At 48.9% G+C, this 17,012-nt stretch overlaps 1 protein-coding gene and 1 long non-coding RNA gene across 2 annotated transcripts in view; both read left to right on the forward strand.

Moving 5' to 3' along the window:
* Positions 1-298: 298 nt before the first annotated feature.
* Positions 299-10,759, forward strand: LOC135441344 (uncharacterized). The gene is made up of 3 exons (XR_010438473.1): positions 299-378; positions 4,136-4,238; positions 10,504-10,759. It is a non-coding gene; the product is annotated as an uncharacterized LOC135441344 (long non-coding RNA).
* Positions 10,760-11,880: 1,121 nt separating this feature from the next.
* LOC135441343 (bromodomain-containing protein 4-like) overlaps positions 11,881-17,012 on the forward strand; it is a 34,606-nt gene continuing 29,474 nt past the window's right edge. Inside the window, exons 1-2 of the mRNA XM_064700889.1 lie at positions 11,881-12,195; positions 14,917-15,054. Coding sequence (XP_064556959.1) covers positions 11,911-12,195; positions 14,917-15,054 — 423 coding nt within the window. The 5' untranslated portion in view covers positions 11,881-11,910. The remainder of the gene's footprint in view (positions 12,196-14,916; positions 15,055-17,012) is intronic.

Consider the following 17,012-nt stretch of genomic DNA (forward strand, 5'->3'; position numbering starts at 1 on the left):
GGGGGTGATTTTGAGTTTATTTCCCAAATTTTGGAGGATTCTGGACTCAATTTTCTGAATTTTGGGGTCAATTTTCTGAATTTTGGGGGTGATTTTGGGATTGTTTCCCAAATTTTGGGGGATTTTGGACTCAATTTTCTGAATTTTGGGGGTGATTTTCAGTTTATTTCCCAAATTTTGGGGGATTTTGGGGTCATTTTCTGAATTTTGGGGGTGATTTTGGGTTTATTTCCCAAATTTTGGGGAATTTTGGACTCAATTTTCTGAATTTTGCTCAGGAATTTGTGAATTGATGGAAATTTTGGTTTTTTCAGAGCTTTTTGCAGCGAGAGGAGGAAAATGAAGCTCCGGGGCTGAGGAGCCGCAGCTGGAATTGAGGTGAGCTCGGATTTTCTGCATTTCTGGGAAAAAAATGGAAAAAAATTCAAATTTTGGTGCCAAAATCTCATTTTTCTGTGTTGTTCTCCCATTTCTGTGGGTTGGGGACTGGAAAAATGGAGAAAAAAAAGGGAAAAAAATCAAATTTTGGTGTCAAAATCTTATTTTTCTGTGTCGTTCTCCCAATTTCTGTGGTTTGGGGCTGGAAAATGGGAAAAAAAGGGAAAAAAATCAAATTTTGGTGCCAAAATCTCATTTTTCTGTGGGGTCCTCCCATTTCTGTGGGTTGGGGACTGGAAAAAATGGGAAAAAATGAAAAAAAACCCAGAAAAATTCAAATTTTGGTGCCAAAATCCAATTTTTCTGTTGGATTCTCTCCATTTTTGGGGGTTTGGGGCTGGAAAATGGGAAAAAAAGGGAAAAAAATCCAAATTTTGGTGCTAAAATTCCATTTTTCTGTCCAATTCTCCCCATTTTTGGGGGTTTGGGGTGGGAAAAATGGGAAAAAAAGGGAAAAAAATCAAATTTTGGTGCCAAAATCTCATTTTTCTATGGGTCCTCCCATTTCTTTGGGTTGGGGATGGAAAAATGGGGAAAAAATGAAAAAAAAACCCAGAAAAATTCAAATTTTGGTGCTAAAATCCAATTTTTCTGTTGGATTCTCTCCATTTTTGGGGGTTTGGGGGTGGAAAAATCGGGAAAAAAATCAAATTTTGGTGCCAAAATCTCATTTTTCTGTGGGGTCCTCCCATTTCTGTGGGTTGGGGACTGGAAAAATGGGGAAAAAAAGGGAAAAAAATCAAATTTTGGTGCTAAAATCCAATTTTTCTGTCCAGTTCTCCCCATTTTTGGGGGTTTGGGGCTGGAAAATGGGAAAAAAAGGGAAAAAATTCAAATTTTGGTGCCAAAATCTCATTTTTCTGTGGGGTCCTCCCATTTCTTTGGGTTGGGGACTGGAAAAATGGGGTAAAAAAAGGGAAAAAATCCAAATTTTGGTGCTAAAATTCCATTTTTCTATCCAATTTTCCCCATTTTTGGGGGTTTGGGGCTGGAAAAATCGGGAAAAAATTCAAATTTTGGTGCCAAAATCTCATTTTTCTATGGGGTCCTCCCATTTCTTTGGGTTGGGGACTGGAAAAATGGGGAAAAAATTTAAAAAAAAAACCCAGAAAAACTCAAATTTTGGTGCCAAAATTCCATTTTTCTGTTGGATTCTCCCCATTTTTGGGGGTTTTGGGGCTGGAAAAATTGGGAAAAAAAGGGAAAAAATTCAAATTTTGGTGCTAAAATTCCATTTTTCTATGGGGTCCTCCCATTTCTTTGGGTTGGGGACTGGAAAAAATGGGGAAAAAATGAAAAAAAACCCAGAAAAACTCAAATTTTGGTGCCAAAATTCAAATTTTCTGTCCAATTCTCCCCATTTTTGGGGGTTTGGGGCTGGAAAATGGGAAAAAATTCAAATTTTGGTGTCAAAATCTCATTTTTCTGTGGGGTCCTCCCATTTCTTTGGGTTGGGGACTGGAAAAATGGGGAAAAAATGAAAAAAAAACCCAGAAAAACTCAAATTTTGGTGCCAAAATCCAAATTTTCTGTCGGATTTTCCCCATTTTTGGGGGTTTGGGACTGGAAAATGGGGAAAAAAAGGGAAAAAAATCCAAATTTTGGTGCTAAAAATCCCATTTTCCTGTGGGATTCTCCCAATTTCTTGCAGTTGGGGACTGGAAAAATGGGGAAAAAAAGGGAAAAAAATCCAAGTTTTGGTGCCAAAATCCAATTTTTCTGTCCAATTCTCCCCATTTTTGGGGGTTTGGGGCTGGAAAATGGGAAAAAAAAGGAAAAAATCCAAATTTTGCTGCCAAAAATCCCATTTTCCTGTGGGATTCTCCCAATTTCTTGCAGTTGGGAAGTGGAAAAATTGAAATAAAAAAGATAAAAATCCAAATGTTGGTGCTAAAATCTGATTTTTCCATCGGATTCTTCCCATTTTTGGGGGGTTTGGGGCTGAAAAAATGGGAAAAAATTAGAAAAATCCAAATTTTGGTGCTAAAATCTGATTTTTTTCCCTTGAACTCTTCCCATTTTTTTGAGTTGGGAACCGGAAAAATGGGGAAAAACTCAAATTTTAGTGCCAAAAATCTCATTTTTCTGTCAGATTCTCCCAAATTTTGGGTTGAGGATTGGAAAAATAATTAAAAAATATTAAAATTCAAATTTTGGTATCAAAAATCTCATTTTTCTGTAGAATTCTCCCATTTTTTGGGGGCTGGGAACTGGAAAAATGGGGAAAAAAATCCAGGAAAATCCCAAATTTTGGTGCCAAAATCTCATTTTTCCATCAGAATTTTCCCATTTTTGTGGATCCCAATAAATCCAAGGTGGATTTCCAGGATTTTGGGTGGAAATTCCTGAATTTTTTTCCTCTCATATTTGGGATCTGGAGCAGAAATCCCTCCTGGAAATGCAAATTTGGGGCTGAAAAAGATGAAAAAAATCCAAAATTTTTGGGATTTTTTTTGCTCAAAACCTCATTTTCCATCAGAATTTTCCCATTTTTATGGATCTCAATAAACCCAGGATGGATTTCCAGGATTTTGGGTGGAAATTCCCAATATTCCCAAGTTTTTTCCCCCTCAGAGTTGGGATCTGGAGCAGAAATCCCTCCTGGAAATGCAGATTTGGGGCTGAAAAATGAGGAAAAAAGTGAAAAAAATCCAAATTTTGGAAATTTTTCCCCCCAAATTTTTATTTTTCCATCAGAATTTTCCCATTTTGTGGATTTTGGGTGGAAATTCCTGAATTTTCCCCTCAGAGTTGGGATCTGGAGCAGAAATCCCTCCTGGAAATGCAAATTTGGGGCTGAAAAAATGGAGAAAAATCCAAATTTTGGTGCCAAAATCTCATTTTTCCATCAGAATTTTCCCATTTTTGTGGATCCCAATAAATCCAAGGTGGATTTCCAGGATTTTGGGTGGAAATTCCTGAATTTTCCCCTCAGAGTTGGGATCTGGAGCAGAAATCCTTTGTGGAAATGCGGATTTGGGGCTGAAAAATGAGGAAAAAAGTGAAAAAAATCCAAATTTTTTGGGATTTTTTTTGCTCCAAACCTCATTTTCCATCAGAATTTTCCATTTTTATGAATCTCAATAAACCCAGGATGGATTTCCAGGATTTTGGGTGGAAATTCCCAATATTCCCAAGTTTTTTCCCCCTCATATTTGGGATCTGGAGCAGAAATCCCTCCTGGAAATGCAAATTTGGGGCTGAAAAAATGAGGAAAAAAAGTGAAAAAAATCCAAATTTTGGGGATTTTTACCCCCAAATTTTTATTTTTCCATCAGAATTTTCCCATTTTGTGGATTTTGGGTGGAAATTCCTGAATTTTCCCCTCAGAGTCGGGATCTGGAGCAGAAATCCCTCCTGGAAATGGGAATTTGGGGCTGAAAAAAATGGGGAAAAATCCAAATTTTGGTGCCAAAATCTCATTTTTTCATCAGAATTTTCCCATTTTTATGGATCTCAATAAATCCAAGGTGGATTTCCAGGATTTTGGGTGGAAATTCCTGAATTTTCCCCTCAGAGTCGGGAGTGGAGGCGCCACAAATCCTTCATGGAAATGCAGATTTGGGGCTGAAAAAAATGGGGAAAAAGTGAAAAAAATCCAAATTTTTTGGGATTTTTTTTGCTCAAAGCCTCATTTTCCATCAGAATTTTCCCATTTTGTGGATTTTGGGTGGAAATTCCTGGATTTTCCCCTCAGAGTCGGCAGTGGAGCCGAGCCCGGGCAGGATCCATGGCCAGGCCGAGCGAGCTCTGAGTGCGCGGCGGATTTGGGATCAATCCATGGCAATGTATCCTACAAGGTACTGAATTCCCAAAATTTCCATTTTCCCAAATTTCTGAGCCTTTTTCCCAAATTTCTGAGCCTTTTTCCCAAATTTCTGCCCTTTTTCCCTAGTTTTCTCCCCTTTTTTTCCTGAATTTCTGCCTTTTTTCCCCAAATTTTCCCCTTTTTCTTTCTGAATTTCTGCCCCTTTTCCCCAAATTTCTGCCCCTGCTCCCCAATGTATCCTACAAGGTACTGAAATCCCAAAATTCCATTTTTCCCAAATTTCTGAGCCTTTTTCCCGATATTTCTGCCCCTTTTCCCCCATTTTCTGCCACTTTCCCCCTGAATTTCAGCCCCTTTTTCCCAAATTCCTGCTCTTTTCCCCCCAATTTTCTGCCCTTTCCCCCACAAATTTATTTCCTTTTCCCCAAATTTCTGCCTTTTCCAAATTTTTGCCACTTTTTCCCAAATTTCTGCCCCTTTTTTCCCAAATTCCCACCTCTTCCCCACTTTTCTCCCCTTTTTTTCCTGAATTTCTGCCTTTTTTCCCCAAATTTTCCCCTTTTTCTTTCTGAATTTCTGCCCCTTTTCCCCAAATTTCTGCCCCTTCTCCCCAATGTATCCTACAAGGTACTGAATTCCCAAATTTCCATTTTTCCCAAATTTCTGAGCCTTTTTCCCGATATTTCTGCCCCTTTTCCCCCATTTTCTGCCACTTTCCCCTTGAATTTCAGCCCCTTTTTCCCAAATTCCTGCTCTTTTCCCCCAATTTTCTGCCCTTTCCCCCACAAATTTATTTCCTTTTCCCCAAATTTCTGCCCCTTTTCCCCAAATTTCTGCCTTTTCCAAATTTCTGCCCCTTTTTTCCCAAATTCCCACCTCTTCCCCACTTTTCTCCCCTTTTTTTCCTGAATTTCTGCCTTTTTTCCCCAAATTTTCCCCTTTTTCTTTCTGAATTTCTGCCCCTTTTCCCCAAATTTCTGCCCCTGTTCCCCAATGTATCCTACAAGGTACTGAATTCCCAAATTTCCATTTTTCCCAAATTTCTGAGCCTTTTTTTCCGATATTTCTGCCCCTTTTTTCCCCAATTTTCCCCTTTTTTTCCTGAATTTCTGCCCCTTTTCCCCAAATTTCTGCCCCTTCTCCCCAATGTATCCTACAAGGTACTGAAATCCCAAAATTCCATTTTTCCCAAATTTCTGCCCCTGCTCCCCAATGTATCCTACAAGGTACTGAAATCCCAAATTTCCATTTTTCCCAAATTTCTGAGCCTTTTTCCCGATATTTCTGCCCCTTTTCCCCCATTTTCTGCCACTTTTTCCTGAGTTTCTGCCCCTTTTTTCCCCAAATTTTCCCCTTTTTTTCCTGAATTTCTGCCCCTTTTCCCCAAATTTCTGCCCCTTTTCCCCAATGTATCCTACAAGGTACTGAAATCCCAAAATTCCATTTTTCCCAAATTTCTGCCCCTGCTCCCCAATGTATCCTACAAGGTACTGAAATCCCAAAATTCCATTTTTCCCAAATTTCTGAGCCTTCTCCCCAATGTATCCTACAAGGTACTGAATTCCCAAATTTCCATTTTTCCCAAATTTCTGAGCCTTTTTCCCGATATTTCTGCCCCTTTTCCCCCATTTTCTGCCACTTTTTCCTGAATTTCTGCCCCTTTTTCCCAAATTTCTGCTCCTCTTTTCCCAAATTCCTGCTCTTTTCCCCCCAATTTTCTGCCCTTTCCCCCACAAATTTATTTCCTTTTCCCCAAATTTCTGCCTTTTCCAAATTTCTGCCCCTTTTTTCCCAAATTCCCACCTCTTCCCCAGTTTTCTCCCCTTTTTTTCCTGAATTTCTGCCCCTTTTCCCCAAATTTCTGCCCCTGCTCCCCAATGTATCCTACAAGGTACTGAAATCCCAAATTTCCATTTTTCCCAAATTTCCATTTTTCCCAAATTTCTGCCCCTGCTCCCCAATGTATCCTACAAGGTACTGAAATCCCAAAATTCCATTTTTCCCAAATTTCTGAGCCTGCTCCCCAATTTCAGGGTGGTCTCAAGCCCCCAAAGCCACCTCAGATCCCTCAAGGTGGTCCCAGATCCACCTCAGGTGGATCCAAACCTCCCCCAGATCCACCTCAGGTTCCTCAGGGTGGTCCCAAATCCACTTGAGGGTGGTCCCAACCCACCCAGATCCACCTCAGGGTGGTCCCAACCCACCCAGATCCACCTCAGGTTCTTCAGGGAGGTCCCAAACCCACCTCAGGGTGATCCAAACCCTCTTGGTGCCACCTCAGGTTCCTCAGGGTGATCCCAACTCCCCAATCCACCTCAGGATGGTCCCACCCTCCTTGATGCCACCTCAGGTTGATCCCAATCCCCTCAGATCCACCTCAGGGTGGTCCCAAACCCTCTTGATGCCACCTCAGGGTGGTTCCAACCCCCTCAGATCCACCTCAGGGTGGTCCCATCCCTTGGTGCCACCTCAGGCTGGTCTCAAACCCCCTTGGTGCCACCTCAGGTTGATCCCAATCCCCTCAGATCCACCTCAGGGTTGTCCCAAACCCTCTTGGTGCCACCTCAGGTCCCTCAGGGTGATCCCAAATCCACCTCAGGGTCATTCCAACCCCCTTGGTGCCACCTCAGGGTGGTCCCAAACCGTCTTGGTGCCACCTTAGGTCCCTCAGGATGGTCTCAACCCCCAAATCCACCTCAGGGTGATCCCAAATCCACCTCAGGTCCCTCAGGGTGATCCCAAATCCACCTCAGATCCCTCAAGGTGGTCCCAAAGCCACCTCAGGGTGGTCCCAAATCCATCTCAGGATGGTCCCACCCTCCTTGGTGCCACCTCAGGGTGGTCTCAAATCCATCTCAGGGTGGTCCCAAACCCTCTTGGTGCCACCTCAGGTTGGTCCCACCCCCAAAGCCACCTCAGGGTGGTCCCAAATCCACCTCAGGTCCCTCAGGATGGTCCCAACCCTGTCAGATCCACCTCAGGGTGGTCCCAAACCGCCTTGGTGCCACCTCAAGTTGATGCCAAGCCCATCTTAGGTCCCTCAGGGTGGTCCCAAATCCACCTCAGGATGATCCCAAACCTCCTTGGTGCCACCTCAGGGTGGTCCCAACCTTCTTGGTGCCACCTCAGATCCCTCAAGGTGGTCCCAAATCCACCTCAGGGTCATTCCAACCCCCTTGGTGCCACCTCAGGGTGGTCCCAAACCCTCTTGGTGCCACCTCAGATCCCTCATGGTGGTCCCACCCCCCCTGGTGCCACCTCAGGGTGATCCCAACCCCCCAAAGCCACCTCAGGTTCCTCAGGGTGGTCCCAAACCCACCTCAGGGTGATCCAACCCTCTTGGTGCCACCTCAGGGTGATCCCAACCCCCCAAAGCCACCTTAGATCCCTCAAGGTGGTCCCAGATCCACCTCAGGGTGATCCAAACCCTCTTGGTGCCACCTCAGGTCCCTCATGGTGCTCCCACCCCCTTTGGTGCCACCTCAGGTTGATCCCCATCCCTCAAAGCCACCTCAGATCCCTCAAGGTGGTCCCAGATCCACCTCAGGGTGGTCCCAAACCCTCTTGGTGCCACCTCAGGTTCCTCAGGGTGATCCCAAATCCACTTGAAGGTGGTCCCAACCCCCTCAGATCCACCTCAGGGTGGTCCCAACCCACCCAGATCCACCTCAGGTTCTTCAGGGTGGTCCCAAATCCACCTCAGGGTTATCCCAACCCCCTTGGTGCCACCTCAGGGTGGTCCCAAATCCACCTCAGGGTGGTCCCGACCACCAAAGCCACCTTAGATCCCTCAGGTTGATCTCAACCCCCATGGTGCCATCTCAGATCCCTCAAGGTGGTTCCAAATCCACCTTAGGTCCCTCAGGGTGATCCCAACCCCTTGATGCCATCTCAGGTCCCTCAGGCTGGTCCAAATCCCCTTGATGCCACCTCAAGGTGATCCCAAACCCATCTTAGGTCCCTCAGGGTGATCCCAAAGCCATCTCAGGGTGGTCCCAACCCCCTTGGTGCCACCTCAGGTCCTTCAGGATGGTCTCAACCCCCAAAGCCACCTCAGGGTGATCCCAAATCCACCTCAGGTCTCTCAAGGTGGTCCCAACTCCCTTGGTGTCACCTCAGGGTGGTCCCAACCCCTTTGGTGCCACCTCAGGGTGGTCCTAAACCTTCTTGGTGCCACCTCAGGTTCCTCAGGGTGATCCCAAATCCACCTCAGGGTCATTCCAACCCCCTTGGTGCCACCTCAGGGTGGTCCCACCCCCTTGGTGCCACCTCAGGGTGGTCCCAAACCCTCTTGGTGCCACCTTATGTCCCTCAGGATGGTCTCAACCCCCAAATCCACCTCAGGGTGATCCCAAATCCACCTCAGGATGGTCCCAACCCCTCGATGCCACCTCAGGTCCCTCAGGCTGGTCCAAATCCCCTTGGTGCCACCTCAAGGCGATCCCAAACCCATCTTAGGTTCCTCAGGGTGATCCCAAATCCATCTCAGGGTGATCCCAAATCCCCTTGGTGCCGCCTCAGGGTGGTTCCAACCCTATCAGATCCACTTCAGGGTGGTCCCAAACCCTCTTGATGCCACCTCAAGGTGATGCCAAACCCATCTTAGGTCCCTCAGGGTGATCCCAAATCCACCTCAGGATGATCCCAACCCCTTTGGTGCCACCTCAGGGTGGTCCCAAACCCCCTTGGTGCCACCTCAGGTTGATCCCAACCCCTTTGGTGCCACCTCAGGGTGGTCCTAAACCTTCTTGGTGCCACCTCAGATCCCTCAAGGTGGTCCCAAATCCACCTCAGGGTGGTCTCAAAGCCACCTCAGGGTGGTCCCAAACCTCCTTGGTGCCACCTCAGGGTGGTCTCAAAGCCACCTCAGGGTGGTCCCAACCCCCTCAGATCCACCTCAGGGTGGTCCCAAACCCCCTTGGTGCCACCTCAGATCCCTCAAGGTGGTCCCAAATCCACCTCAGGGTGGTCTCAAATCCATCTCAGGATGATCCCAAACCGCCTTGGTGCCACCTCAGGGTGATCCCAAACCCATCTTAGGTCCCTCAGGGTGATCCCAAATCCACCTCAGGGTCATTCCAGCCCCCTTGGTGCCACCTCAGGTCCCTCAAGGTGGTCCCAAAGCCATCTCAGGATGGTCCCACCCTCCTTGGTGCCACCTCAGGGTGATCCCAAATCCACCTCAGGGTTGTCCCAAACCCTCTTGGTGCCACCTCAGGATGGTCTCAACCCCCAAATCCACCTCAGGGTGATCCCAAATCCACCTCAGGGTTGTCCCAAAGCCATCTCAGGGTGGTCCCACCCTCCTTGGTGCCACCTCAGGGTGGTCCCATCCCTTGGTGCCTCCTCAGATCCCTCAAGGTGGTCCCAAATCCACCTCAGGGTGGTCTCAAAGCCATCTCAGGGTGGTCCCAAACCCCCTTGGTGCCACCTCAGGCTGATCCCAACCCCCAAATCCACCTCAGGATGATCCCAACCCCTTGGTGCCACCTCAGGGTGTTCCCAAACCCATCTTAGGTCCCTCAGGGTGATCCCAAATCCACCTCAGGATGATCCCAGACCTCCTTGGTGCCACCTCAGGTTGATCCCAACCCCCTCAGATCCACCTCAGGGTGGTCCCAAACCCTCTTGGTGCCACCTCAGCTCCCTCAGGGTGATCCCAAATCCACCTCAGGGTTGTCCCAAAGCCATCTCAGTGTGGTCCCAAACAGCCCTGGTGCCACCTCAGGGTGGTCTCAAACCCCCTTGGTGCCACCTCAGGTTGATCCCAACCCCCAAATCCACCTCAGGGTTGTCCGAACCCTCTTGGTCCCACCTCAAATCCCTCAGGCTGGTCCAAATCCCCTTGGTGCCACCTCAAGGTGTTCCCAAACCCATCTTAGGTCCCTCAGGGTGATCCCAAATCCATCTCAGGATGATCCCAAACCACCTTGGTGCCACCTCAGAGTGGTCCTAAACCTTCTTGGTGCCACCTCAGGTTCTTCAGGGTGGTCCCAAATCCACCTCAGGGTTATCCCAACCCCCTTGGTGTCACCTCAGGCTGATCTCAACCCCTTTGATGCCACCTCAGGGTGGTCCCAATGCTCTTGGTGCCACCTCAGGTCCCTCAAGGTGATCCCAAATCCATCTCAGGATGGTCCCACCTCCTTGGTGCCACCTCAGGCTGATCCCAACCCCTTGGTGCCACCTCAAGTTGATCCCAAACCCATCTTAGGTCCCTCAGGGTGATCCCAAATCCACCTCAGGGTGGTCCCAAAGCCACCTCAGGATGGTCCCACCCCCAATCTCCTCCGCAGGGTCTCAGGCGAGGAATGCAACGGCATCAACGCCATGGCGGCCGAGAGCGGCCCCGGCACGCGCCTGCGGAACCTGCCCGTGCTGCCGGACGCGCTCAGACCCCTCAGATCCCTCAGGGTGGTCCTGAATCCAAACCCCCCCAGATCCACCTCGGGTCCCTCAGGGTGATCCCAACCCCCAAATCCACCTCAGGCTGGTCCCAAACCCTCTTGGTGCCACCTCAGGGTGGTCCCAACCCCCTCAGATCCACCTCAGGGTGGTCCCAAATCCACCTCAGGTCCCTCAGGATGGTCTCAACCCCCTCAGATCCACCTCAGGCTGGTCCCAAACTCTCTTGGTGCCACCTCAGGGTGGTCCCAACCTTCTTGGTGCCACCTCAGGGTGGTCCCAACCCCCTCAGATCCACCTCAGAGTGGTCCCAACCTTCTTGGTGCCATCTCAGGGTGGTTCCAACCCCGTCAGATTCACTTCAGGGTGGTCCCAAACCCTCTTGGTGCCTCCTCAGATCCCTCAGGGTGGTCCCAAATCCACCTCAGGGTGGTCTCAAAGCCATCTCAGGGTGGTCCCAAACCCCCTTGGTGCCACCTCAGGGTGGTCCCAAACCCATCTTAGGTCCCTCAGGGTGATCCCAAAGCCACCTCAGGCTGGTCCCAACCCCCTTGGTGTCACCTCAGGTCCCTCAGGATGGTCTCAACCCCCAAAGTCACCTCAGGATTGTTCCAAAGCCACCTCAGGTCCCTCAGGATGGTCCCACCTCCTTGGTGCCACCTCAGGCTGGTGCCAAATCCACCTCAGGTCCCTCAGGGTGATCCCAAATCCACCTCAGGGTCATTCCAACCCCCTTGGTACCACCTCAGGGTGGTCCCAAACCCTCTTGGTGCCACCTCAGATCCCTCAAGGTGGTCCCAAATCCACCTCAGGGTGGTCTCAAAGCCATCTCAGGATGATCCCAAACCTCCTTGGTGCCACCTCAGGGTGGTCCCAAATCCACCTCAGGTCCCTCAGGTTGATCCCAACTCCCTCAGATCCACCTCAGGGTGGTCCCATCCCTTGGTGCCTCCTCAGATCCCTCAGGGTGGTCCCGAAGCCACCTCAGGGTTGTCCCAAAGCCATCTCAGGGTGGTCCCACCCTCCTTGGTGCCACCTCAGGGTGGTCCCAGATCCACCTCAGGGTTGTCCCAAAGCCATTTCAGGGTGGTCCCACCCTCCTTGGTGCCACCTCAGGGTGGTCCCAACCCCCAGATCCATCTCAGGGTTGTCCCAAAGCCATCTCAGGATGATCCCAAACCCCCTTGGTGCCATCTCAGGGTGGTCCCACTCTCTTGGTGCCACCTCAAGATGGTCCCAATCTCCTCCCTCCGTGCCTCCCCAGGGTCTCAGGCGAGGAATGCAACGGCATCAAGGCCATGGCGGCCGAGAGCGGCCCCGGCACGCGCCTGCGGAACCTGCCCGTGCTGCCGGACGCCCTCGACTCCTCGCAGCCGTCGGCGGCGCCGGCGCCCGGCCAGGCCCAGCCCGGCGGCGGCGTCGGGGTCAACCCCCCCCCACCGGAGACCTCCAACCCCAACAAGCCCAAGCGCCAAACCAACCAGCTGCAGTACCTGCTCAAGGTGGTCCTCAAGACCCTCTGGAAGCACCAGTTCGCGTGGCCCTTCCAGCAGCCCGTGGACGCCGTCAAGCTCAACCTCCCGGTGAGCTCCAGGAGCGTGGGGGCACCAGGGCATGGAGAAGGGTGGGGGGCACCAGGGTCTGGGGGTCACCAGGGGCTGGAGAAGGTTGGGGGGCACCAGGGGATGGAGAAGGTTGGGGGGCACCAGGGCATGGAGAAGGTTGGGGGGCACCAGGGGATGGAGAAGTGTGGGGTTCTCCAGGGATTTGAGTTCTCCAGGAACTGGAGAAGGTTGGGGGTCACCAGGGGCTGGAGAAGGTTGGGGGGCACCAGGGGATGGAGAAGGTTGGGGGTCACCAGGGATTTGGGTTCTCCAGGAACTGGAGAATGTTGGGGGTACCAGGGCATGGAGAAGGTTGGGGGGCACCATGGGATGGAGAAGGTTGGGGGGCACCAGGGATTTGGGTTCTCAAGGAACTGGAGAAGGTTGGGGGGCACCATGGGATGGAGAAGGTTGGGGGGCACCAGGGGTAGAAGAAGGTTGGGATCACCAGGAACCGGAGGTTGGGGGTTCTCCAGGGATTTGGATTCTCCAGGAACTGGAGAAGGTTGGGGGGCACCAGGGGCTGGAGAAGGTTGGGGGGCACCAGGAGCTGGAGAAGGTTGGGGGTCTGCAGGGGATGGAGAAGGTTGGGGGTCTGCAGGAACTGGAGAAGGTTGGGGGTCACCAGGGCATGGAGAAGGTTGGGGGGCACCAGGGGATGGAGAAGGTTGGGGGTCTGCAGGAACTGGGGAAGGTTGGGGGGCACCAGGGGTTGGAGAAGGTTTGGGGTCACCAGGATCTGCAGAAGGTTGAGGGGCACCAGGGATTTGGGTTCTCAAGGAACTGGAGAAGGTTGGAGGTCACCAGGGGTTGGAGTAGGGTGGGGGGAACCAGGGGATGGAGAAGGTTGGAGGTCTACAGGAACTGGAGAAGGTTGGGAGTCACCAGGGCATGGAGAAGGTTGGGGGGCACCAGGGGATGGAGAAGGTTTGGGGGTCTCCATGGGATGGAGAAGGGTGGGGGTCTGCAGGAACTGGGAGATGTTGGGGTCACCAGGATCTGGAGAAGGTTGGGGGTCCCCATGGGATGGAGAAGGGTGGGGGTCTGCAGGATCTGGGAGATGTTGGGGTTCTCCAGGGATTTGGGTTCTCAAGGAGCTGGAGAAGTTTGGGGGTCACCAGGGGTTGGAGAAGGTTGGGGTCACCAGGATCTGGAGGAGGTTGGGGGGCACCAGGGATTTGGGTTCTCCAGGAACTGGAGAAGGTTGGGGGTCTCCAGGAACTGGAGAAGGTTGGGGGTCTCCAGGAACTGGAGAAGGTTGGGGGGCACCAGGGCATGGAGAAGGTTGGGGGTCACCAGGAACTGGAGAAGGTTGGGGGGCACCAGGAGTTGGGGAATGTTGGGGTTCTCCAGTGGTTGGGGAATGTTGAGGTTCTCCAAGATCTGGAGAAGGTTGGGGGTCTGCATAGATTGGGGTTCTTGAGAAAATGGAGAATTTGGGGCTCTCCAGGGATTGGGGAAGGTTGGGGTTCTTTGGGAACTGGAGAAGGTTGGGGGGCACCAGGGGGTGGAGAAGGGTGGGGGTCTGCAGGAACTGGGAGATGTTGGGGTTCTCTAGGGATTGGGGTTTTCCAGGAGCTGGAGAAGGTTTGGGGTCTCCAGGACCTGGAGGAGGTTGGGGGTCACCAGGGGCTGGAGAGGTTTGGGGTTCTGCAGGGGTTGGGAGATGTTGGGGCTCACCAGGGGTTGGAGAGAGTCGAGGTCTGCAGGGGCTGGAGAAGGTTGGAGGTGTGCAGGAACTGGAGAAACTTGGGGTTCTCCAGGAACTGGAGAAGGTTGGAGGTCTGCAGAGATTGGGGTTCTTCAGGAGATGGAGAAGGTTTGGGTTCTTCAGGAACTGGAGAAGGTTGGGGGTCACCAGGAGCTGGAGAAGTTTGGAGGAACTGGGGGATGTTGGGGTTCTTCAGGAACTGGAGAAGGTCGGGGTTCTCCAAGGTTTGGGGAATATTTGGGTTCTTCAGGGATTGGAGAACGTTGGAGGAACTGGAGAAGGTTGAGGTTCTGCAGGAGTTGGGGATTGTTGAGGTTCTGCAGGAACTGGAGAAGGTTGGGGGTCTCCAGGGATTGGGGAATGTTGGGGGGCTTGGACTGGATGCCATGGTTGGGTCGGTGACCCCAAGGTGACCCCGTGGTTGGGTCGGTGACCCCAAGGTGACCCCAAGGTTGGGTTGGTGACCCCGTGGTTGGGTTGGTGACCCCAAGGTGACCCCAAGGTTGAACTCAGTGACCCCAAAGTTGGGTTGGTGACCCCATGGTGACCCCAAGGTTGGGTTGGTGACCCCAGGGTTGGGTTGGTGACCCCAAGTGACCCCAAGGTTGAACTCAGTGACCCCAGGGTTGGGTCGATGACCCCGAGGTTGGGTTGGTGACCCCAGGTGACCCCAAGGTTGAACTCAGTGACCCCAAAGTTGGGTCGGTGACCCCAAGGTTGGGTCGGTGACCCCAAGTGACCCCACAGTTGGGTCGGTGACCCCGTGGTGACCCCAAGGTTGGGTCGGTGACCCCAAGTGACCCCAAGGTTGGGTCGATAAATAATTAATTTTTTCCAGGATTAATAATAAATAAATCATTTTTTTCATGAGTATTATAAAATCATTGATTAATTTTTTTAAATAGTATTATCATAAAAAAATTAAATTTTTTCCAGGATTAATAAATTTTTTTTTGCGATTTATTAATGAATAATTAATTGATTTCCAGGATTATTATAAAATAATTAAGACGCCGATGGACATGGGAACAATTAAGAAGCGTTTGGAGAACAATTATTACTGGAACGCTCAGGAATGCATCCAGGACTTCAACACCATGTTCACCAACTGCTACATCTACAACAAGGTGGGGAAATTGGGAATTTGGGGAAAAATTGGGAATTTTGGGGAAAAAAAGTGAATTTTTGGGCTAAAAATGGGAATTTTTGGGAAAAAAATGGGAATTTTTGGGCGAAAAATGGGATTTTTTGGGCGAAAAATGGGATTTTTTTGGGAAAAATTTTTTTGGGAAAAATGTGAAATTTTGGGAAAAAAATGGGAATTTTTGGGAAAAAAGTGGGAATTTTTGGGAAAAAAATGGGATTTTTTGGGCAAAAAATGGGATTTTTTTGGGCAAAAAATGGGAATTTTGGGCGAAAAATGGGATTTTTTTGGGGAATTTTGGGGAAAAAAAGTGAAATTTTTGGAAAAAAAATGGGAATTTTTGGGCTAAAAATGGGATTTTTTTGGGCGAAAAATGGGATTTTTCGGGCGAAAAATGGGATTTTTTTTGGCTGAAAAATTGGAATTTAGGGAGAAAAATTTAGAAATTTTTGGGGGGTAAAAATGGGGATTTTGCAGAGAAAAATGGGAAATTTTGTGGGGAGAAAATGGGAATTTTTGGGGGGATTTTTGGGAGTAAAATGGGATTTTTTTGTGGGTGATAAATTGGAATTTTGGGGGAAAAATGGGAATTTTTGGGCTAAAAATGGGATTTCTTTTGGCTGAAAAATTGGAATTTAGGCAGAAAAATTTAGAATTTTTTGGGGGAAAAAAGGGAATTTTTTGGGGGAAAAAAGGGAATTTTTGCAGAAAATAATTGGAATTTTTGGGGGCAATTTTTTAGGGAAAATGGGAATTTTAGGGGGGATTTTTTGGAGTAAAATGGGATTTTTTTGTGGGTGAAAAATTGGAATTTTGGGGAAAAAATAGTGAAATTTTGGGAAAAAAATGGGATTTTTTGGGCTAAAAATGGGATTTTTTTGGCTGAAAAATTGGAATTTTGGGAGAAAAATTTAGAATTTTTTGGGGGAAAAAAGGGAATTTTTTGGGGGAAAAAAGGGAATTTTTGCGGAAAATAATTGGAATTTTTGGGGGCAATTTTTTGGGGTAAAAATGGGAATTTTAGGGGGGGATTTTTTTGTGGGTGAAAAATTGGAATTTTGGAAAAAAATAGTGAAATTTGGGGAAAAAGTGGGATTTTTTTGGGGTAAAAATGGGAATTTTAGGGGGTTTTTTTGGGGAAAGAATGGGAATTTTGGGGGGAAAAATGGGAATTTTTTGGGGGGAAAATAGGAATTTAAGGGGGGAAAAGGGTTTTTTAGGGGGAATTTTTGGGGTAAGAATGGGAATATTCTTGGAGGGATAATGGGAATTTTAGGGAGAAATTTTCTTGGGGGAAAAATGGGATTTTTCTTGGGGAAAGACGGCAATTTTTGGGGGGAAATAATTGGAATTTTTGGGGGAAAATGGAAATTTTGGGGGGCAGAATAGGAATTCTTGGTGAGAAAAAATGGGAATTTTGGGCGGGAAATTTCGAATTTTTTTGGGGAAAATTAGAATTTTAGGGGGAATTTTTGGGGGAATAATGGGAATTTTTTTTTTGAAAGTAATTGGAATTTTTGGGGGGGAAAAGTGGTGATTTTGGGGGAAAAATGAGAATTTTTGGAGATATAAAACTGGAATTTTTTTGGGGAAAAAGCTTTTTTGTCCCTAAATTCTGATTTTCCCCATTTTGGAGCCAGGGGATGCCACAGTGCCGATGGCCGAGGCTCTGGAGAAGCTTTTTCCTTAATTCCTGTTTTATTTTTCCCCAATTTCTGTTTTATTTTCCCCTAATTTCTGATGGTTTTTCCCAAAATTCCCGGGTTTTTTCCCCCTTTTTTGTCCCTAAATTCTGATTTTTCCCCATTTTCCAGCCCGGGGATGACATCGTGCTGATGGCCGAGGCTCTGGAGAAGCTTTTTCCTTAATTCCTGTTTTATTTTTCCCCAATTTCTGGGTTTTTTTTCCCAAAATTCCCGGATTTTTTTCCCCTTTTTTGTC

This window comes from Zonotrichia leucophrys, unplaced genomic scaffold (genome assembly GCF_028769735.1).
Source record: "Zonotrichia leucophrys gambelii isolate GWCS_2022_RI unplaced genomic scaffold, RI_Zleu_2.0 Scaffold_248_76883, whole genome shotgun sequence".
NCBI classification, from domain to species: Eukaryota; Metazoa; Chordata; class Aves; order Passeriformes; family Passerellidae; genus Zonotrichia; species Zonotrichia leucophrys.